This window comes from Scophthalmus maximus, chromosome 19 (assembly GCF_022379125.1).
Source record: "Scophthalmus maximus strain ysfricsl-2021 chromosome 19, ASM2237912v1, whole genome shotgun sequence".
NCBI lineage: Eukaryota > Metazoa > Chordata > Actinopteri > Pleuronectiformes > Scophthalmidae > Scophthalmus > Scophthalmus maximus.
The window spans coordinates 5,661,720-5,685,356 of record NC_061533.1 but is presented as its reverse complement, the minus strand read 5'-3'; the positions used below and the strand labels follow the sequence as shown (position 1 = coordinate 5,685,356).

Sequence of the window (23,637 nt, the reverse complement as noted above, 5' to 3'; positions counted from 1 at the left end):
CAGAGTTCACCAATCAGAGGTAGAGTCGGGCGGGGCATCCCCTTCGTTTGCCTTCTTGGGGGAAAAATAAAATCGCCTGACCTCTGGTGATTTAATAATATCCTAACGCAGCTAAACATGGCCTTTATTAAATTCATACATGAAGCAAACTACACAAACAATGATCTTGGGTTGCTACATAGGTGCAGCTAGCTAGCTAAGTGTTACCTAAGTGTTACGTTATTTAAAATGTGTTTCTTTTGTGTAACTACAACACAATTCCACATGTGAAAAATAAATCAAATCAAAGCGTTTTGGTTTTTTTGGTTTTTTAATAGATATACAGACAGTAAATGCTAAAACATATGTTCCAGGGTTAAAAGATAATTAATATCTACATCATGGGGCAAGTGATTGTTTAGCCTCGGTTGCCCGGGGCGACGGGAGAAAGGTGAGATGCAGGAGCGGGGACGACCCCGGGAAAACTTAACTGACGGAACTCCCCCCCCCCCAGCGTCCCACGAGCAACTCTCCCAGGGGATGCCGAGCAGCGGTGTCAGCTGGCCTCAGTTGAGCACATGCAGCCCGTGGACTGTCCGACTGGAGACAGAGGGGATGGTGTCATTCGTGAACGGCGACCTCGGATCCGAGGCTGCTCACAAACGCAGACGGGTGAACGGCGCATCTCCCCTGACCGAGGCGCTCACGTCGGTGCAACCGCGAAAGTTAGAGGCCAGACACAGGAAACAGAAACTCATGTCCAAAATGAGCGACTCCGGTTTCGAGGAGGACCTGGTGGGACTCTCTCCCATCTCGTCCCCGGCCCGGACGAACGTGTCCCCGCTCCGTGTAGATGAGCCGGAGCCTCCTGCGGACTCGGAGCAGCAGCTGTCCAACTGGTACCGGCAGTACGGAGACGTCGGCTTCACCATCCAGAGAGAGAAAGAGGCGCAGTTTCACCCCTGCAGAAGCTTGGCACGACAGCCACAAGTAGGTTATAAGACACTTCATAAAGGGGCAGATATATGTAGCCTGTTGGTGAATGGAAATCACAATATTAAAAATGTTTACAGGTTTGTATTAATTTGGCGGCTTGTCTGCATTTTGTTAACTTATAGCCTTGAGCCTATTGTCCACCGAAATTGTTGCCTGTACATTATAACCCATTTAACACAATTAAGAGAAAATATTATAATTCACTGGAACACTTTAAAGTGCATTATTCATTCATTTCCCCTTTGTGGGATGAATAAAAGAATATCTTATCTTATAGCCAATATATAGTTTTGTCATTATCGAAACCTTGTAATTGAGGCTTGATATTGTAGTTTAGTACCATAAACTTTATTATGAATGACAATAAATAAACAAATACAACCGAATATATAGAACTTGAAAATATATGAGGAAAAAACATAAAATGTAAACATGAAAAGGAACATCTTTTCTGCTTTGTTTATTCTGTAAAATTTAAATAACATTCATATTGGCGCTAATTTTTACAGCAGTCGAGCTCTAATTTCTATGCTAACATGCATTAAAAACTTTCTTAATGATTATACTAATGGATTGTGTTTACCTGCAGCTGACTGCAGATGCGCGGTGCAAGCTCGTCAGCTGGCTCATCCCTGTGCACCAACACCTCCGTCTGTCCTTTGAGTGCTGCTGCCTGGCGGTGAACATCATGGACAGGTTCCTGGCGTGCACCGCAGTGGCTGCCGACTGCTTCCAGCTACTGGGTGTCACTGCACTCCTTTTAGCCAGTAAACAGGTGCGTGTTTGAGTAAAGTATAGGAGCACAAATGTTTGAGTCTGACGATTTCATTCAATATAACACGCTCCCTTTCTCTGTGCCACCAAGGTGGAGGTTTGCTCACCGCGGATCAGCCACCTCTTGTCGTTGTGTTGTGATGCCTTCACCAAGGAGCAGCTCTGCAACATGGAGTGTCTCATCCTCCTTCGCCTCAACTTCCGCCTCACTGCACCCACCCTGGCCTTTTTCCTGGACTATTACGCCAACTGCATGGAGGCTTCCCAGCTTGTGTCTGAGAACGCGGTCGGTGACGGGTGCACAAGAAGGAATCCGGACACAAAAAGACATGGGCAGAGCGGCGGCCTCGCACAAAAGGTGTGCGAGTTGACTTTAGCAGACTATGCTTTCAACAAATACCCACCATCTCTGACTGCGAGCTGTGCACTGAGGCTGGCCGGTGAGCTGCTGAAAACTGATCGGGTGCTCGTTGAGCATGCAACCGTCCAGTCACAGGAAAACCGCTGGGACAGTTTTGTGAATGAGCTAAGTGCCCAACCAGCTTCTGCACAACCCTTTGTGGTTTCTGAGGGCAACTCTCACTTCCTGCCTGTGGGTCAGGAGAGCCACAACCACAATCTGGCTCGGGAATGCGAAGACAACCTGAAGCTGCTGGTGTCATTAAACCAGGAGACGCTGGAAGTGATGTCCACCATGTGACTGCAGTGAGCCACCGCTCAGATGTTATAGCAAAAAACGCCAAATCCCTCTCTACTTTTAGCGGGGGAGGTTGTATTCTAGAGATTATTTCCACAAAACACGGACCTGAGGGAAAAGTCTCTCAATTATGTGTTGAAATGTTTCACAAGTGAAGTCTGGTGTTCATCCACAAAACCTCATTGTCTTACAGACAATCAGTCATACTTGATACCGCCGAATGTTTTACAATTTGCAATTTACAATGTTTTATATTTATTGATAGTAGGTTTAATATATGTTGATTGTATTATTCTTTTTTAATTTCTTAGTTAACTCTAAATCAAAATCATTATTTACTATACATATGCACTGACTTGCTGCAGGTTTACGAGTTATGTTACTGTCGCAACCTCTTGATGAAGGACCAGAAAAAAATGTGCTGTACTGAACTGATTGATTGTAATGAAATAAACAGTCGGTGAATGAATTTGTGTTTGTCTCTGAAGGGTTTATGAAGTATGAAATAAATTTCAGCTCATGTTAAATGACAACATGACCTTGGAAATGAGAGCGTCAGGTGCTGCCAGGAGGTCTTGATGACATAAATAAGAGACATGACATTCAACAAAATAAATAAAGTTATAATAAAGTTAAATGTTCGCAACTTTATTGGAACTTATTGGACAGTGTCATGTCTCAGTCTACGTCCTCTTTGCACTGCAGTTTTTTGACTTTAATACTGTGCAGACATCATTAGGTTGCTGAGATATTAACTATGATTCAAGCAGATGGCATAAATATGACATAGTGTAACTCTCACATCGAAATGCTTTAAATGTACAGTTAAAGGGCCCCTCAAGGGCTAAAAGCAGAAATAAACACTCTTCTCAAAGTGTAACTGATTCTTGTGTCCACTGGGCCTTTGTGGTCGTTTACCTGGAGGTCAGTTTGCCCACGTTTTTTATTTAACGTTGCATCAATGGCCGTGTTATTCGAAACTAAACTGTGCCAACACGGCCTATAGTTAACTGGGGGGGCTTTATCTGATAATCCATTACGCGTGGCATCTCGGCCTGCTGACACAGTGTGTCGACCACACAGGTGCATTCAGCGTTAAGGGGCCGAGGAGAATTGGCTCTTGTTTGTTTACTTATCGGGGCATTTGTCACGAGTGTTTACTGAGCTGTCTGCTATCAATTGCCCTTTTCCCTTTCTCTTGAAATGTGGAAACGGGCATTGACCTCATTTGAGGAGGGGTTTTTTCTTTTTTACGCACGATTGGATAGAAATTACGCACTCAATGCTATGACACCACACTACGTTTAAAGTCGCCATAACAACTACAAACAAATGAAGCAAGTTTGATAGTGAATAGAAAAATAATAATAATAAATTAAAACCATTTGCACCATAAATAATATTAAAAAAAAACATCAAATGCTTTGCGTCCATCTGAAAGCAGAAGATCACAAACTCTATCAGCTGTTCTACCCTTGATGTTTATATAGACCATGACAGTAAAAGATAAGTTTAATTCATATATCTCAGACCTTGTTGAACGTGGATGGCAGGCTCTCCACATGCGCCCCTGGCAGCAGGGGATACTGGGAATACTTGGCCGCAGGCGGAGGGAGGGAAAAAGAAAATCTGGCGCAGAGAAACACCTGGTGCAAGGGCGCCGTTATGCGCGGTACACCACTTCACACTTCAAGACCAGAAAGAAAGAAAAAAAGCCGTTATTAGTCTGCAACCAATTTAATCTCCCAGGACGCCGTCGCTCCCTGGAGACCAAAAATGGGTGCATTTGATTGGGCCGAAAGTATGAAACCGCGGCACGAGGAGACACAAACCGGGAAGAATGTCGACTATATATCAGCCCCCGTATCAAATCATGTCCCGACACTTTACGCAGACTAGGAGGCGATGGAGATGTCAAGAGACAGACACGCGTTCGGTGCCGTCTGCCACAACCAAATGACCCATGAACACGGGAGGAGAGCTGCCGTCAACACAAAGGTATGACATCTCGTTATAGTGATATACGCACATAAAATCATCTGCACAGTTGAAAAAAACGACTTAAAATAAATGCTTTCCTATGCCTGCAGCATAAAGCGCTGGTGCCACGGAGCAGCAGTCCGGTCACCGTGTACGTCGAGCTCCCCTGCGTCATTGAACAAGGTGCGCGACAATGTCAGTGACAGTGTTGTTGAACTGCATGCACTTAAAAACAAACAAACAAAAACCTTATGAGGGTTTGAATCATGTGGTTACATCATTTAAAAAAAAAATGTTTGTGTGCATTACAGCCTTTTCAACAATTGCTTGGGATGGTTTGGAGGACTGCGCCTCTGCAGCGCGGAGGGAGGGCGATTCCCTCGGCTCTCAGGTGAGGGGAACACAACTGAGATCTGGTGGCAGACCTCAGGTCCTGCATCAGCTGTTAATGTTTGACACGGTGTGCTGGAATCCTCCTGCTCCGAATGGGCGATGACACGCAGGCTACAGCTAATTGGCTGGACCTCACGAGTTTTTGTCCACAAAACTGCCTTTTTCTTTGGCACCGGTCACCGTGCGCTCATTACGCATTAGGCTTCTGCACACACGGCACTGAAATGACCACCAGGACATGTTCTGCCTTACAGTCACATTTCCCTGCTTGGTGGGATTTTCAGGTTAGAGCTGTTGATGTCTCTCCGTCTACTGGTTATTTCCAAATGTATCAATCAAGTGAGTTAACGGTCTGTTTTGTTTGTCCACAGGTGAATGAATCTGATGCAGATGACCAAGACTTTGGAGATTATGCTCTGGATTTCATGGCAGGTGAGAATAAGAAAAAATTCTATCCCAACAAATATGATTATCATTATCAACTGAGGATGATGCTCCAAAGTCATGTTGGCTGAACATGATGTTTATCTCCTCTTGTCAGATTCTCCTACCACACTGGAGAGCAGCCTGTCTCCGGCTGAGCTGATACCGTTTCAGGGATGCGTCATACCTCCCCTCACCCCCCGGCCGGAGTTCTCTGCTGAGGAAAGTCCTATTATTAACTCTTTCGCACAAGCCGCCCACCCACCTGCCGAGGACGGAGCTCTCTGGAAGGGCATCGCCCAGTGTCAGGGCATGGAGTTGGGACACTCTGTGGAAGTAAACAATCAGGTAAATCCTCACCGTGACAATTTTTTTACCAGCGTACATGGTCTTTTATTTTTCTTGCGTGATTTGTCTTGTGGTGGATCTACATTATATAGCGTTATACAAGAAATACCAAAGCCCTGTCTTTGCCAAATTCATTTATCCACTAACTCCTGTTGTGCCGAGACTTTATATCACCAAAATCCAGCTTCTTATTTACCAACTTACATACATTGATTACGTTAAGGTAAAAGGAAGGCTTCTCAATCCAGATTTTGCTTTTTGCAGCTACACGAGGCTCTTCACAGACGACAGGAAGAGATCAACTCCCTTCAGAACAGAAACCTTCACCTCAGGCAGCTGGCCAGTCGAGCAAAGCACCTGGCCTCAGTGCTGGAGGTGAGTACACCATTGAGACAATACAGTCGCTAACACAGTTTCATTCCGGATTGTGTCTGATCTATATCTCTGTCGGTCTTCCACCACTTATTCCATCAGAAACTGATGACAGTCAGAGACCCACATGAAAGAGAACCGGTGCCGTCCTGTGGTCACAAAACTTCACTGAGTCCCTGCAAGCGGCAGAGGCTGGATGAAGGATATGAAACGGAGTCTTCTGACTCGGTGGAGGAAATGCTGAGGGACATCAGCACACGCTGCAATGCCGTCCTGCACAGCACAGCTGTTGGGACAAGGGTACGGACCGAACCGGAGACCGTTCGCATGTTCGGGGCGTTCTCGGGCCTGCAGACCGTCGTTTCCAAAGAAGGCTTGAGCGCGAGGACCGACGGAGCGCAGGCAGAGGACAGCGTCACGTCTTTCAGAACTTCTGTTAGAGAGCACTGTACCATAAGGACTCAGGTGTTTCCTCACGGACGCGCCTTCACCTCGAGGACTCAGGAAGGCGGATATCGCTTCCGCTGGGTTCCCAACCACAGCTGAAACCAGGGGTTAACAGAGGCTAAATCAGATCCATCATACGCTTCCAACTAGTGATCTGAAGTCTACAGTCAAGACTGGGAGGAAGTGTGTGTGGGCAGCGACTGTTAATGCGTAACTTATAATCTATGGTGATATCTGTAAATGATTAAATTATATCTTCCTCAGGTAGCCGCTAAGCTAAGTGGAGGTGCCCTAACAAAGGAAATAATATACTGCCCGAAGCTGTTGTTTACATTGTGTTTCTGTTTACAGACCCCAATGTCATGTTTAGTTTTGCACCTCACTCGTTTTTCTCGACAAAATGGAAATGATCTTCACGAGATTGTGAATAAAAGTTATGGTTTTATTAAACTGACTCTGAAGAGATTATTGTTGAAAAAGATCGCTTTCGGTGCGATATTCAAATATTTTTCCTTGTTTGAGCAGTGAAACAAATGTGACCCTGTGACCCTCTTCAAGAAACAGGTACTTCCTTCCCTTTGTCCGTCTGTGTGACAGTGTGGTCCGAGCAGGGGGAGTCGTGATGTATTGCAGTCAACATCCTTGTTTATATCCTTCTTTTTTTGGGAAAATTGAAAAAGATTTATTTTTCCGTATTGCATGACAAATTGGTTGGTAGCAACTGTCTTGACGCTGCCATATCTTTAATCTGTTAAACTTGGATTAGAAAAACAAACAAAGGGAATCAAACAAAGAGGAGGAGATGAATTTATCTTAAGAGGATGTGACCTTCTGACCTTTGGGTATCTGTGATGGGGTTAGGGTCAGTGTTGAGGGCTTTAGCTGTAAAACGCAGGTTTTTTTGTGAGGCATAGTGGTCCAGAGGACAACGATGCGTCCTCTGTTCAGACACCTGTTTAAACTCTCCCTGAAAACCTGAGCCGTGTTTACTTTGGAGCAGTGAAGCTGCGGCCTCTTACAGTGTGTTGCTCCTGCTGTTGCGAACACTGGACCTAACAACACAAATGAAGATAAGAAGCACCTGAGATGGGAGTCATGCCTGGCATCTTACTTTGAGATCACGGAAGGGTACATCACAGTAAAGATTTCTGTGAAAAAAACCAAAAAAACAACATTGTGTTAAATCATTATTTCATTGAAGTTTATCTTTACAAAAGTACTAATCACACGTAAAGTTTATTGTTTGTTATGGTGCTGAAATAAATCTTTACACATTCTCATGGAGGTCTATCGATATTCAACATTCGTTTTATCGTCTGACTGCCTGTAATTTTGATAAATGATGAACCTTATATGATGTGATTTCTTGTTGGAAAGTCAGTACAACGAACACAAAGAGATACACAAGGTGGCTAAAACAGAAAAAAAGAAAGAATACAAATGGCTTAAAGAGATGACAAACAAACTAGGAGACACAAAACAAGAAATAAAAAATGCTGAAAAAGAACTGCCAGACACAAAAATGACAAAAGAGAAAAAAAATATCTATCTAGGTCTTGTGTAGAGGTGGTTTGCCTTTTGTCTGTGCCCTGCTCTTTCAAATCATCCTATGGAGGTCAAATTTATTGTCTTACATATCACGGACAAACAAATTGCGAGGCACCTATCACATGCACCACAGATGCTGATTCACATATGATACAGTGTGTGTGTGTGTGTGTGTGTGTGTGTGTGTGTGTGTGTGTGTGTGTGTGTGTGTGTGTTCTAATAGTTACTTGCTAGCTAACTCCTACTGTATTCAGCTAGTAAAAGTTACAGTTAGCTAGCTAGCTAGCAATAGCAGGTGCGTCGATCTCAGCTAGGTAGTTGCTAGCTAGCTAGCTGTCATAGGAGTTTGCTAATAGCTAGCCACCTTTTTTTTGGAAATAAATTAAATAACAGTCGTTTTCCCTCGGTTTGTTTATAATCTCTTTCTCTTTTCTCTTCTGGGACCCAGACTTTAATTTCTTGAGGGAAGACGTGTCGAAGTCACTGTTAGCTGAAAGATTCTCATGCTGAGTCGTGATGGGCAGACTAAACCATTTTGCGCCTTTTGTAAGAGGTGAGAGGGAGAACCTCAGACAACCTCCACTATTTTTCGAAATACATAGTTACATAGACTCTCAACCAATGTACTCAGCCAATTTTTAATTAATGTAATGACCCTGGGTAGTCGGCCCCCTTTCTCCCCCCCAGTGCTACGCCCGTGACCACAGGCACCATATCTGACTGACCCTGACCCCAGTGGTTGACCTTAGTCACCGCCAACAATTTAATTTCCCGCTGCCAACACCCCGCTAACAACGTAACCGCACAAACCCTCACGTCAGCTTGAAGCCCGACACCCCCCCCCGAGCCACTTTTACCGCAAACAAATCCGTTTGTCATTGAGCTGCAATGCACTAAAGCTGAGAGCAGGAGGGGGGGGGAGGGAAGGAGGCCGAGGCTTTGTTTCTGCTGCATGGCGGTGACACATTTGACCGGTTAAGCTACCGCCAAACGGCGGGGGAGAGTGCGGGAGGGGAAAGGAAAATACGACACACAATGAGTCTCTAAGGTGACTAAAGCCAAACCTTGATGGAGGCTTTAAAACCAGAGCAGAGTCCCGCGGGAAAGAAGGCGGAGAAAGAGAGAGAGAGAGAGAAAAAACCCTTCATTTAGCCTGCGGAGTGGAGGGATTCTGACTGAGGCGGGTGGGCAGAATGACAGAGGTGCAATCGACACGTGGGACTTAAACAAAGTAATTCTTATTTAAGCCTTTATCCTATCAAAGTAAACCGTACATCTTAAAGCACACTAGTGTTGGTACACCCAAGACAATAAAAGCTGCAAACACAAAGGTCAATTTGAGCGTATATTAGAATATCACCAACAGTTATTGCACATTATCAACACGTGTAAACAAAAGAAACTGGTTTAATTATAGGCATAAAAGTTATTTTGTGAAAGTCAAACACAGTTGAAGCCCCAAAATCATGAAGAGAATAGTAAAATTAAATTAAAAATAAAAGGAAAGAAAATGACATATGGACAATAGAAAGCCATGATAATAAAAACATGTTGGTCATCAGTTTAACCTCTAACTTGTGTGTGTGGAGGGGGAACACTTGGTAAACGGAATGTGAGAAGACCCACATTTACCTTTACAGATATTGCGAATGATCATTTATTATCACGTTTCAAAAACGAAATAGATCAATCCCACGTGCAGACTGTTGACTGTGGAACAAATTGAAGGACCAGCTTGTTATTCTGCTGTATTTTAAGGTGTCTTGGTCGCCTGCTGGCGCGCACCGAGGGAGCCGCTCGGTTCTGTGCCGAGCGCGCACCTGGCGCATATGGAAGTGGCAGGTGGCGACGACGTGCGCCCGGCTCGCGCCATTCGGCGCACTTAGCGCCACATGCAGCTCGTCATTAAAACGTCATGGCCCGCGGGTCCACGGGCCCCGTTAGAGAGGGGGGCAGCAGCTCAGAGTTATGGGCTACTGATCCGAAAATAATTATTAGATCGAATGTATTTTTATTATAACGGTGTTGGTTGGTTTGGTTAAATTGATTGTGAAATTGTGCTGAGTTTTTTTTCTTCCTTTAAATTTTTTTTATTGGAATCTAATTATTTTTTATTGGGCTTAAGCATACAATATATACTTAAAAAATGTAAATGCATCAAATGAAATTTGAAAAAATATTTTAAAATTATTTTTTTTTTTTGCTTTAGCCTATCGTTAGTCTTTTCTAAGTAAACATATTTAACTTAATAAAAAATTGAGCTATTATTTTACTAAACTAAGAATAAATATACAATGAAATATTTTGCATGAACCTTGTATTTAATTTAATTTAAGTTCAGCTGTTATCAAAGACTTTACTAAGCTCAGTTCGTTTTTTGTTTAAATCTTTGTATGATTGAACAATATTTTATTTTTTAACAGTTAGTTTTATTATATTGTTGCCTATTTTGCTATTATGCTGGCATTGTAATTGATGAAGTTGAATATTACTCATATTTATTTTTATTGGTTAACAACACTCCTTTTAAGTGTTTCAAAATATGATTCCTCTGATTTAAAATGCCTGTTTTTTTTTTAAAGTTGAAGGTACTGCACATGCTAATTATCATAATCAATTATTACTCATAATGTCTTCAGCCAAACGACATTAGGCTGACAATGTAGACAGAGTCTATAGTTACACGACAAACAGTGAAACGAGCGTCTGTCCTTGTCTGGGTGGGTTATCAGCTGATAACACGCTGCTGCTGCTGCCGCCACCAACTTTAAATTACCGCGTTGCTCTTTTTGTGTGTGTGTGTGTGTGTGTGTGTGTGTGTCTATTTTGTTTCCAGGAGAAACCACGCGGGAATCCCTGAACCTGCCAACCGCCAATCGCAGAGCAGAGGACGCGGCGCTTCCCGCTCCGCCGTCCGCCCGGGGAGAGTATTTAGGGGCCGATGCTCGTCCAGAAGGAGGAAGAGGAAACAACAGGTGCACCAGGCATGACCGGCCCACACTCCTCTGACCGGCCCACAGGGAAGGACGTGGATGCGTCTGAAGCGCGGAGGTCCAAATGAATGGGTGAGATTTTTTTTTAATAGTTTTTATTATAATATAAATATCTCTATATATCTATATCTATATATAGATATATATAGATGGCCTATTTCCCTACTGCTTTCACTTCTGATGCTGTTGTTCCTGCTGCTGCTACCAGGCAACCACTCCAAACACCAAACAAATGACTTTGCTTTTTGTGTGTGTGTGTGTGTGTGTGTGTGTGTGTGTGTGGTGGTGGTGGTTGGGGGGGGGGGGGGGGGGGGGGGGTAACTAACCACAACATACCGAAAATTAATATTAATGATCCTAAAATTGCTTTAGAGTTATTTAGCATGTGGGGAGGTTGTTTCTGATGATGATGATGATGAGTTTGTTTTTCGTGACCAGGACAATATGAGGGAAATGTTCAGCGATCCGGAGGAGAGGAGGCAGTACACCTACAAGGTAAGAGGGGTAATATCAAATGAAAAAAATGTCAAAACTATATATATATAGCTCCTGCAGAGCTGGTGGTGACAGTGTGGCAGTGTACCGCTGCTGGCTGTGCCACTGTGGGACTGACAGCTGCCAGCTGCACTCCTCACTGCTGCCACCAACTGCCACGTATCCCACTTCAAAATCACCTGTCAAAAAAAAAGTAAAATCATCTATACTGTGTGAATTAATTAAGTTCGCATGGCTTGGGCTCAGGGATTAACATCCATCCCCGGAATCTCTTCGGCGCACAGTCAAATCCCTGCATTTGCATATTGTGTGCAGCAGCATCAGCATCAGCAGCATCAGCAGCAGCATCAGCAGCAGCAGGCCTCCTCGTGAGCTCGTGACCGGTCGGGAGGCAGTGTAATGTTAGCTGACGTTTGGCTTTCTTCCTGCCAGCTCACTCTGCTCTGCTACCTGAACGGTTACGCGTTACAACCATATACTTGTATTTATTCCTCATTCCCTGCCCGATCTCTGATTCCCAAATAAGACTGTTTGCAAACAGGGGAGAATGAGTCCACAACTCGGACGCTCGGACTTCTGGAGCTAAAACATCGCAACCTTTGAGGGAGATATTACATCACCTGACATTACGAAGACGTCATCGTTGTTGCAGCTCGTGGGCGGTTGGTTGGCAGTGTCTTGTTAGCTGGTTGACTTGTGCGTGTGCCAGCTTACCCGCTGCTGCCCTCCAACTGTCCACATTCAAATCCACAACAGCAACACGACGGACTTCGTGAACTTTTAGTATTCAGGATGGGAGATTTTCCTTTTCCTAACCTGGCGCGTAGGAGAAAAAAGTTTTTAAGTCAACCGCTCGTTCGTTAGCGGCGAATCTACGTTGTTTACTAAAGTCGCTTCCGGGCCGCGCTGTGGTATAAACCCCGCCCATTATCAATGATCGGTTGTGATTGGCCGGGCAGAAAAAATCCCTTCCCATTGGAGGGGGATCAGAGCTAATTTAAATGGGGCTCCCAGTGTCCGTCTGCGGCTAACTTCTTCCACAGACACTAAAATTACTTAAAAAATATGTCGGACAGAAAAATCCGGTAGAGATTATCAGCACCACCAAGTAGCAGTTGTGTTGCATTGCTCGCACATTGATGTCGATTTTCTCGTCAGGAATTTAAAATGTAGAATCATTTATAAATGATTTAAGTAGCAGTAGTAGTAGTAGTAGTAGTAAACATCTTTCTTGATATTAGAGCCCCATTGTGAAATTTTTGTATTTTTCCGGCGGCATCTGGTGGTAAAGTTGCAAACTTGCGACCAATTTCTGGCGCACCGCTGATTCCAATTTCCGGTTTCTATCAGCGCTGAAAATTCAACGCGAATGCGACGTATTCTGGACCGTTTTGTGCAACAACCGTATTCAACGCGACGTAGCAAACATGGCGACTCACACAGAGCTTGGGTCCACCTCATGTAACTATATTTAACTCATTCAAAGTTGACGAAAAAACATTGGTTCTTTGTCGCAGGTGATTATACATATATGAACACATAGTTATGGACAACATATTCAATTTCTGTGAATAAGTTCTTCTAAATATTACACACTGTAGCTTTAAAACATAAAAAGATTCCAGGCTCATTCTCTAAAAAAACAAATAATGATAAAAATCTTTTTATTTTTGGATGGATGTTCTTCAATTCGCTGGTCTCAAATCAGTCAAAATGTCCTAAAATGGAATGCTTTTCACCTTGAGAAATTGATTTTTAATGTAAACATCAGGGAAGTACAGACAAAGCCAAAGTAAATGTGTAAAAATCCAACATTTTAAAAGGCAAAACAATCCTTCAGCCGCAGCAGTGGTCATTAAAAGGAGTGGCCATTGTCATCAGTAACCACAGGATGGTCCCAACTACACACAAATACACACATTCTGACAAACTTCGACTTTGCCTTCGTGGATAAAGCTAGTGGATGATTTCGTCTCATGTGCCTGGAGTGAGACGTCAACCCAAACCACGCTCGCTGTTACAGTTCACTGTCCACCGCTGGAAACACTGACATCACACGGCGGCGTGTCCAGTATCATATTGATTAACTCCCATCATAGCTCCAGGCGCTTCTTTATGATGATCTCTCGCACCAGCGTCGTGGCCTCTTGTCGAACGCTTTCCACGGACTCGTCAGTTCGCCAGAAGCGCACGACTTTCCCCTCAGCGTTCACCAGAAACTTCCAGAAATTCCACTTTGGAATTTTCTGCACAGAATCTGAAAAAAAAAAACAATAAAAGGTTGTCGTATTATTGCTGCATTTGACTTCAATCGGGTTAGGGAAAGGGTCAGGGTTTGTGCCCATCAAAATGAAGTATATATTGGTTTCGAAAAAACAAATCATCACTAAATCTTTATGTCAACGTAGGGACCTCTCTTCTTTTGCTTTTCCACCATATTTCAATATCTGCCACTGTCAGAGGAAATGGAAATACGAAGATAACATCTGCTGGTTACAGCTTCACCTTTTCAATATGGAGAGATTATTGGTGACCACGGGTCACAATAGATTGTTTATAATCTGACAGATTACTTAATAATAATAATAATAATAGTAATCAATAAAGAAACATTTAGTTGCAACCATATGGAAAAGTGTGGTCCAGTACTCCCTGGCACACAGCCACCTGAGTGAAGCCAGGAGTAGACCAAATTAAAATACAGCTATAAAAACACTGATGCTCTATTTCCCTTTCAAATATAACTGCTTGTGTCACCATTTATGAATATTGTGCACGTCAGACAGATGTACAGTACAGTCATATGTCTCTCTGCCAACCTGTGAGGAACTTGAAGGCAGGGTCCGCCTCGGAGCCCATTATTTTGATCTTGCTGAAGAAAGGGAAGGTGACGCCGTAGGTGGACTTGGCGAAGGCCTCGCTGTCCCGGCTGGTCCCGGTCTCGGTGTCCCCGTACTGGCCGCAGGGGAAGGCCAGCACGTTGAAGTGAGACGTGCCCAGCTCCCGGTGCAGCTCCTGCAGAGACATGTAGTTCGCCTCCGTCTGCTCGCTGTGACTCGCCACGTTTACAACCAAAGACGCCTGGAACGGGCGCAGGGAAACCGCGCGTAAAAGTTGAGTTTTTCTCAGTGCAATAATAGGAAATGTGCTTTTTACGCAATTAAAAACCTAAAGTCAACTCGCAGTGGACAAAGTCTGCACTGATTTCTTTCCCAACGTGCAACCACACTGGGTGATGATGTGGACTTACTTTCCCCCGGTACTTCTCCAGGGAGACCGACCTCCCCTTCGCGTCTTTGACCTCGAAAGAGTAGAAATCCTTGGATCTCCTCGGCTTCACCAGCTGCGTCTGCAGGAGGAACAGACACCCCACGCCGACTGTCATGCTCAGCAGCACCGTCAACCGCTTGGCGCTGGGGTTGGAGGACTTGGCAGGGTAGCCCCCTAAGGCCTCCATCTTGGAGGGGGAAGAACTCACAACAACTTCGGGATTTTTTTAGGGGGGGGGGGGTTCCTGCCAGGCGTCTCGGGGCGGACCGGAGGAGGGCGCTGCGTAAAAGCTGCCGAAGGACAACGAGGAGTAGACAGGAAGCGGAGTGCTGCATCTTTCAAAATAAAGCCTATAAAGTCTGTTGGCGTGTGCGCAAAATGAAAAGAAAAAGCACAATCTAGTTCGTGCATGTGGTGCTAATGTTAAAGCCACGTTATTTCTAAATATTTTTTTAGAAATAGCATTTTGTTAAAAAGGAAAATACGAGATTAAACCTCGTGCTGCTGCGTCCTGCATTATTCCTTGGAAAATACAAGATGATCTCTGTGCTGCTACAATATGAAGTGAGGAAGGGAAGGCCTGGAAACAAACTGAAGTGGTTAAGCAAGAGAAAAATCACTCAAAAAATTGTCAAAGACAGAACAGTGAAAAATTAAAAATGATTAAATTTTTAAAATAAAATGTTGAACTATGTTAATAATTAAAATGAGTTGTATCCCTCTTACAGTATAGAATTATTTAAACATATTTGTATTTTGACTGGTATCTTTAAGAGGACTTTAGAAGGGTCAAATATTAATTGTAAGGCTTTTGCTTTGAAAGATCAAAACCGGAAATGTTGCTCCCTATATTTCTTACTTAACAATGGTGAAGTTACGTTTTTTGACGTTTGCAGATATGTGAAGTTTGTTCAGGGACTAGTCAGCCTAACTTTGTTTTTCTAAGTGTCATTAATTGAATAATTGTGTCTTCTCAGGGCCAAAACGACGGCTCTCACGTTGCCTACAAGCGCTTCAGGAGGCGGATCCTGCGCAGGAGCGGCAGAGGGGCCCCCGCCGTCAGCAGCACACCTCTGACCACCAGGCGGCGCCGGGACACCAGCTTCGAGTTCGACACCGTGTGTCAGAGGCTGGAGCTGGATTCTCCACCCAGACACCATGAACCGACACAGAGGGTCCAACAGGCAAACGCTCCAGGTCCATATGTCCACACCACACCTCACCACACCACAGAGGCATGTGGGTGGTACTGATGAATACGCCTGGCTGTCACATATCGTGCACACTTTTTGTTGCACGATGTATTGTATATTATACTGTTACATATATAAGTATCTGCCCAATTTTTTTGTGGGGATACTTGGTCGTTGAGGGATGTTATCCAATATTTTAGAAGAACAAAAACAAACTAGAAATCCATATTTTTATAGACCAAACTAGTGTTTTATTAATCGTACGACGAGGACAGAAGCAGTGAGACTGTTGTTGACGTTCATTCTTATGTCAACACACACGTAGACAGACACAATGGCTGTTATTGATGTCAACACAAGTAATTGATTTCATATTCATGTATCGTACGATCAGTTGATAATGTAATTCAAGGGACATTACATAGACTTACACTCATCTCATAGAGACTTAACCTACTTTAACCTTTAACCTTTAACCTTACCCTAACCCTGGATACCTCAGCTGAGCAGGCGGTGTTGCGGAGTATAGCTCGTTTCATAATGATTATATATTACCACATATGAAGGCTGATTACTGAAATACAACGTTCATATCAATGTTCATATCAATAAATTAACATATAGGCTCATATATTCCAGTTTGCTTGATTTCTTTACTATTTCATCCAGGGCGTATTTCCCCCCCAGACACGGTATATTTATTCCATAAATATTTAGTAATGGACTGCATTTCCTGACAATTTGTCTGTCCTATAATCAGAGACAACTCTGGAGGGAGGCGTGTCCCACTGTGGGGCACCGAGCACGCCACCTGGCGCCACTGCCGGGGGACGACCTGCCACAGAAAATCCCCCTGAACAGGTTTGTTGGCCGAAATTGTAGTTGTGCGTGCGTGTGTGTGTGTATGTGTGTGTGTGTGTGTGTGTGTGTGTGTGTGTTTGTGTTCTTTGTGCGTGTGTGTATGTGTTTGTGTGTGGGTGTGATTGTGTGTGTGTGTGTGTGTGTTTGGGTTCTTTGTGCGTGTGTGTGTGTGCGTTCTTTGTGCGTGTGTGTGTGTGCGTGTGTGTGTGTGTGTGTGCGTGTGTGCTTGCGCTGAGAGATTACATCTTTCTGAGATGGTCTTTGATTTCCTCCTGCCTTCCCTCTATACATGATCATATCATTGATGAGGTCTAAAACATGGCATGACAACACAGTCACAACGAAGGACCTGGTTCTTTGGAGATTTTCGGATAAAATGACATAATGAAAAAAATCCGTGGTTTCTCTGTGCAAGATTACTCAACGTCAAATACGAAATGTTTGGAGATGCTGACATTTTGGCAGCATGACCCAGCTGTATCCACAGGTATAACACCAGCTATTACTTTTTCAGAATTTTGTTGCATAACAACAGTAAACATTGTTTTACACAGAAGAAAAAGCCTGAACAGAGCTGCACAAGCGTTGCTGATGCTAACTTTGATGAAATCTCACGTGTTTGAAAAGATAATATAATTATAAAACATCATGTAAAACAGCAAATCTAATAAAAACGATTGCATTTTCCCCCACAGGGATGGATGTGGAGAGCTGCGGTTCAAGAACATGTGCATGCACAACAGACTGGTACAGTAATAAATGCTTTTTTTCTTTCACTTCATTCTTTCACTCTTTCATCACACACATACAGACAGAAATGACGAGTGACGCTGCACTATGTCATACCAGGAAAAGAGAACAAATGTCTAAAACAAATATGAATTACTGCTTGAGTAACGTGGGAGGTCTATGTTTATTTTTGCTGATATGATTGTGTCGTGGCAGTCGTCGGGTTCACAATATTTGTCCGTCGCAGGTTCTGATGAGAGGAGTCGTGGTTTGCAGCCATTTGCCGTTCTGGACGAAGCTCCCGTGAGTCTGCAGGGAAAGTCAGTGATGAAGTTGGCCGCGCCGTCCCTGCTGAACGATTACTGTAAGAGACGATACAAGCGTTATACTTTCAAGTACATGAGCGAATAAAACAGAGCCTCATCAACAAATCTCTGGTCAACAAATGCATTTGATCTGACTCATAATCTACGAGTATCACCTCAGAACGAGGAAGAGTCGTCCAACCCTGGGCCACAGCTGTCACAGGTCATTTCTGTATTACAGTTTTTAAAGAAATTTTAAAAGCTTAGATGATATATTTTACCTGTATATAATATTAACACATGGTGGTTATTTTATAAGCTTAGCGCCAGGGGTTTTTATTCTCAATGTGTCACAATATTCCCTAGATTTTTTCAATCTTTTTTTAGGAGGAGGCTTTATAATAGGATTTAGAGCATCATGTTGGAATATTACAACAGGAAATCTAACTGAACAAAAGAAATGTTCGAAAATCGAATTCACTTTTAAAGATCAAGAGACCCTTTTTAGTTTTCAGTTTTAGTTAAAAAGATTTATCTGAGCGTGGTGGGATTTGTGGTTTCTGGACTTTATGTTTGTCCTTAACAACTCATTTATTGCCAATTCACTGTTAAGGACAAGTCAGGAGCTCCCACAATCAGTTTGTCTGAGCTTTACAAGATAACACAAGGACACTATGTAAAAAAAAAAATCCAATAAAATCTCCTTGTAATGCTTTTGTGATTGAGGAACACATGGCAAAGCAAGCCAACAGCAAAATATAACTCCCGATTTTAACCAAAGCATAAGGAGATTTATCCTGTCAATAAAATGTCAGTATATTGACACAGTTGAGCTTCTGTTGCCCTTCTCTCTGTTTCCCATCTCTTCCCCATCCAGACACTAGTGTTCTGGACTGCAGTTGTAATGGTTTGGTTGCATTAGCCCTGGGCTCTTCTGTTTACCTCTGGAATTCAGAAACTCGTGCCCTGGTGGGACACTTGGACCCTGGTCCTCAAACGGGACGGCCGCGCCACCGGTCCGTCTCGTCCCTGTGCTGGAGCAGGGACGGCACAGCTCTCTGCGTCGGCACCAGGCGAGGGGAGATACAGGTACATGCTTTGGCGCTTCGAGTAAATGAGCACATAGAGGATGGAAACTGATTGTTACAAACTGTGGTTGAGGGGCCTGTGCCACCGCGGGGGGTAACGACTAGTTTAATGAGCGGGATGAGAGTTTGTGGTGTCTTTGTCTCTCTTTGACTCTTAAGCTGTGGGATGTTGAAAATGAGCAGAATATGAGTTGTCTACCATCACACCTGTCCGTGGTCGGAGCACTTTCCTGGAAACAGCAGTTACTCAGCAGGTACTTGCGAGTCGATGGTATACCGTACGGCACAGAACATTTACCATCAATGCAAAGTGTCAGAATGCAGTATTTACGCCATCTAATAACGGCGTCCACAATCAAACAGCGGCTCTGTGCTCGGACGTATCCACCACCTTGACCCCCGGGCTCCTGCACCTCTGGTGGGTGCAGCCGTCCAGACGGGGGGGATCTGCAGCCTCCAGTGGTCGCCGGGAGACGACTGGCTGGCCAGCGGCTCGGCAGACGGCCTCCTTCGCATATGGGACAGCGACATCGCGGGGCTCACGAGGTCAAAACAGCCGGTGACGACGATGAAACAGCCCAGCGCCGTGAAGGTCAGTGGACTTGACACTGCCGCCCAAACTGTACACGCCGTTTGTGTGATGATTTGAAGTCTGTTAAATGTGAAACAGCGAAAAAAGTGTTGACTTGTAATGAATTTAGATCACTTCGTAAACCTTCTTCTTTTTCCCTTTGACTTTCAGAGGGGTATATTTCTGACTTTACGACAGATAGGACACTTGCACTGATGGCACATCAGTCTGCAGAAAAGCTGCGTCATTCACACGCAGCAGAGGTGTTGTTTGGTTTTTAAGACCTTTATTGGGTTTTTTTCACAGCATGTTCAAATGCATCAGCACTTGCTTTTAACGTGGAATAAGCACTTGTTATGATCCAGCGATTTTTATTTAACGCTGCTCTGTGTTTTTTAATGTGTTCTATGCGTCTGTCTTTTTTTCTTCTTTTTTTTAAAGTGTCTGTTTTTAAATGTAACATACACGCTGGTCTATGGAGAACGGTACCTCACTCCCATGTACGCTTGAGTGTGAAGTATGGAAGTGACTAATAAACCTCATTCTGACTCTGGTGGCTGGCTGCAGTATAGGTCACAAAACACTGCCTCCTCCATGTTAGCAGATGGGACCAAGCTAAAAAAAGTACACGTTAAATGAATTTCTCCCAAAAGTGGCGTCTGCCATTTTAGGCAGTTCCAATCAAACTGATGTGTGTTCAAGTGTTTCGTATTTTCTGTAAGTTGGTTTTCAATTAGTAATTTGAGGCTACAAAAACGGGACAAGACGTCATGATTGACAGCTGAGGCCGAGTCGCGATTGATTGAAACGCATGTGTCGTCGTGGCCTTTAGTCAAATGATCACAACTTAATTATTTTGTTGCAAGAAAACGTGCCCCCGTGTTCTAAGAGTGCTTTTAGTTTGTGCAAACTTGAGCAGCTTGATCCTGGTTGGTGAAATATTGTCAGTCGATCCTATTCAACTATTCACCGTTCAAACAATGACAGAACCTGCGCACCATTGTTTGTATTCTTGCGTATTCATTGTGTTTTGCGTGTTTAGGCGATGGGATGGTGTCCATGGCAAGGAAAGACGATCGCTACGGGCGGGGGATGGAAAGATGGCGTGCTGAGAATCTGGGACACACAATCGGGGACTTGTGTCACTTCTGCCAACACAAACTCACAGGTGCTCAAGCCTCAAATTCTTGCAAATTATTATTTTTTGATTGTGTACAAATATCGCGTAGACGACTCCTAACGACTCCAATTGCAGATCTGTTCTCTGCGATGGGCTGAAAAGAAGAGGTATGTGGCCACAGGCCATGGCCTCCCTCATCACCAAGTCGTCTGCTGGACCTGGGAGTTTCCTTCCCTCAACCCAGTCGATCGGCTCACAGGTTAGAGAGCCTGACATATGAGTCATAATTCAACAATTTCGCACAGGAACCCATGTATTGTGTCATCATGCAGGCTGAGTAATAATCGGGGGCAACAGTTGAACCACAGCAGCTCATCACTTGCATATTTATTTCAAGTTATTTTCAACGTTAAAGGGATAGTTCAGTGATTTTGAAGTGGGGTTGTATGAGTGATGAAAAAAAAGTGCAAACCCTCTGCAACAGTGGGACTCCGACTAACGCTATTTCCACTTCTCCTCCAAACTCCGTTAAATGACATCGCTGATCACCATCTCCATGAGGTGACATATTAACCATGCATAAGTAACTCATACAACCCCACATCAAAATCACTGAACTCTCCCTTTAAGTCGATGCACTGTGCTCTATAATAGCTGTGAAAATGAACAACTTTGTTTTAAAAGGGGAAACAAGGAAAGTTCAGTCGTGTTGCTGTTATGTTTTGTTTTTTTGTTTTGTTTTTTAGTTCATTCTCGTCGAGTCCTGCACTTGGCCCTAAACCACGACGGTTCTCAGATTTTCTCCGCTGGAGTGGACCAACGGCTTCATGTCTGGGACCGTTGAATCATCCGCATCACATCACAAACACGGACGGTGAACGTCCTTGGCAACTGGTCGGACCTGTTTTTGAAACTTGTCTTCACAGACATGTGTTCGCTCACTTCCTTTGTAAATCTCTCTGGTCGATCGTGCCCGTTTCTGAACTAACCACATTGTCACGACAGTTCATCACCAAGTCAAATGTGCGGTCACACTAAGATAGCTCACACAGTGCAATGTGAGGAGGGTTTTTTGTTTTGTGGCTCCTTCAGGGTGAAATAGTCAATTTAAAAATCATACTGATGAGAATAATGATTTCGGTCATATAGCCATTTACTTGCCAATGCTGAGAGGGCATGCAAAACAATCACCTACCAACCAACAGTTGAATTACTATTTAAGAAAAAATTGCAAACAAATGCAGTACGTCTATAAAAGTCTATAAAAAAAAGTGTTATCAGGCATGGTGTAAGAGCTCAAGGTTAATTGTGTTGTGGCTGCCACTTGACGTGAATGTGCTTGACTTGACATTTCTTTGACGATGACTTTAACTTCCCACGGAGAGCCGAGTGTTTGAGGAGTTATTTAACATTCGGGCAGTGACCGCTCCCACACTTAAATTACACATCAATAAAACGAAAGCAGAGTCTTCTCCCGGGTGTGTTGAAAGATGTCGCTCTGGCATATTTTTTTGTCAGATTGGACTCGAGAGAACACTCTGTGCCTTTTGTGCAAGAGTGTGGAAGGCTACCTTTGAAGTCCCCCCCCCCCATGTGATGTGGCTTGGTGGTGGGTGACATGTTCAGTGACACTGAGGTGCAGAGGAAATAGTGCAAGAGGTGAATGTTTAGACTCCTCTGTTTCTCAGACTTGCACCAAGCCGCTTGTCACCGAGACACAGACACATGGTTAGATGCAGCAGTCATGAAACTTCTCAGCCCTGACCCCCAGGGCGGCAGAGACTTGTGGCCCCCCACTATCCGTGGAGCTGGTGAAGGCGTACAAATGACATCGATTTAAAGTAGTTTGAAAAAAGTAATAATAATAATCCCTTTCCTGTGTCTCCTGTGTTTCCTGTGGTGCTGTAAATTGACCTGCTCACAACTGATGCCGTCACTGATCTGTCATAATCACCTCAGGGTTCACGTGAGGACGAAGAAAAATCGGAAGACTCGGGACGCATTTCTTATATTGCACGGTTTTGTCTCACACAATATTTTTGTCTGTCTTTTGTAACAATTTATGGCAAATATGATGAATGTAATTGGATTAGCAAAAAAAGTGATGTTGGGTTTTTGTCGCGTTTGCACAATTCTGTCAATTCAAATACTTTGCCAAGAAGATCCCTAATAAACACAATCACACGACAACATGCATATGCGTGTTTCGACAGCTAGAGAGAGTGTGTTTTGCCGTGCAATTGTGCATTTCCAGATCTAGCTCCTCTCGGGCGCGCGCGTGTGCACAGCATAAACAAATCAACGAAATCCAAATGCCACGGCATCCCCCAGAGTGACTGCACAAAGACGTTTCTCATGACACACGCTCTGAGCAAAACTGAAATCGTGACAGAAAAGAAAACCATGAGAACGAACTGCTTTTACCTTTTAGGATTCATCAACCTAAGCATGCGGTTTATGAACCAACAGCACAGAGAGAGTAATTCATCATCGGATATTCAGAGGCAGGTCAGAGGTTAAACTGACTAGACAAGAACTCCTTAAAGACGGGTTTCCCTTACTTTAGTTTAGATATAACTAACACAGTTTGTCTGCATTTCGGTCTCTACAAAAATCCAACACTACAGATATAACTGCGAGGAAAGTTGCCCAAATCATAGCTGATAAAGCTGCTTGGTCTTTGTGTCAACACTTCTCCTCCACGCCCGAAAGTTTCAAGTTTCACTGGAGTAAGCACAGAGCAGAGAGTAAGGTGATGTCACACTTCATTGTCCTCGAATCTTTCCTCTCACTTATGGCTGCATCACGCATTTCCAGAAGCGCCGGATTGTTCTAGCGACACATCGTCTGATTTCCAAGGTACAACGTAAACACGAATGTATCCAGACTGCCAGCTCCAGAAATAGACTGCAAGGTGGAGCTACGTGACGTTTATTTTTAGCAGCTGGTATAAAAGCTCAACACATTTGCCCCGGCGTTCAGTGAGAAACAGGTGAGCCGTTGCCACTCCCACTTTTCCCCCGCATGAGAAACAGGTGAGCCGTTGCCACTCCCA

General features: G+C 43.9%; 4 protein-coding genes and 1 long non-coding RNA gene across 6 annotated transcripts; 3 read left to right on the top strand and 2 right to left on the bottom strand.

Annotated features, from left to right (window-relative positions):
- The first annotated feature begins 70 nt into the window (after positions 1-70).
- Positions 71-2,897, top strand: LOC118313574 (cyclin-O). Its single transcript, XM_035639125.2, has 3 exons — positions 71-969; positions 1,565-1,750; positions 1,841-2,897. Exons 1-3 carry the CDS (start codon positions 436-438, stop codon positions 2,447-2,449), a joined length of 1,329 nt encoding a protein of 442 aa, XP_035495018.2. The 5' UTR covers positions 71-435; the 3' UTR covers positions 2,450-2,897.
- A 1,300-nt stretch (positions 2,898-4,197) lies between these two features.
- On the top strand, positions 4,198-7,085 carry LOC118313575 (multicilin). Of its 2 annotated transcripts, XM_035639128.2 has the most exons (7): positions 4,198-4,444; positions 4,537-4,609; positions 4,738-4,817; positions 5,191-5,251; positions 5,361-5,590; positions 5,855-5,965; positions 6,065-7,085. In XM_035639128.2, the coding sequence occupies exons 1-7, from the start codon at positions 4,352-4,354 to the stop codon at positions 6,506-6,508; spliced, it is 1,092 nt and encodes a 363-aa protein (XP_035495021.2). In that variant the 5' UTR covers positions 4,198-4,351; the 3' UTR covers positions 6,509-7,085. The 2 variants fall into 2 exon arrangements, with proteins under 2 accessions (XP_035495021.2, XP_035495019.2); XM_035639126.2 differs by having other exon boundaries at positions 4,302-5,251.
- LOC118313579 lies at positions 6,370-12,357 on the bottom strand. The gene is made up of 3 exons (XR_004794481.2): positions 12,066-12,357; positions 7,491-7,557; positions 6,370-6,504 (listed from the first exon to the last, which is right to left on the bottom strand). It is a non-coding gene; the product is annotated as an uncharacterized LOC118313579 (long non-coding RNA).
- On the top strand, positions 10,202-22,772 carry LOC118313573 (cell division cycle protein 20 homolog B-like). Its single transcript, XM_035639124.2, has 12 exons — positions 10,202-11,022; positions 11,389-11,445; positions 15,693-15,912; positions 16,669-16,769; positions 17,465-17,516; positions 17,746-17,862; positions 18,681-18,892; positions 19,051-19,145; positions 19,255-19,483; positions 20,505-20,630; positions 20,718-20,841; positions 21,329-22,772. The coding sequence occupies exons 1-12, from the start codon at positions 10,990-10,992 to the stop codon at positions 21,424-21,426; spliced, it is 1,464 nt and encodes a 487-aa protein (XP_035495017.1). The 5' UTR covers positions 10,202-10,989; the 3' UTR covers positions 21,427-22,772.
- On the bottom strand, positions 13,093-14,939 carry gpx8 (glutathione peroxidase 8 (putative)). Its single transcript, XM_035639129.2, has 3 exons — positions 14,696-14,939; positions 14,265-14,526; positions 13,093-13,702 (listed from the first exon to the last, which is right to left on the bottom strand). The coding sequence occupies exons 1-3, from the start codon at positions 14,900-14,902 to the stop codon at positions 13,539-13,541; spliced, it is 633 nt and encodes a 210-aa protein (XP_035495022.1). The 5' UTR covers positions 14,903-14,939; the 3' UTR covers positions 13,093-13,538.
- Positions 22,773-23,637: the final 865 nt, after the last annotated feature.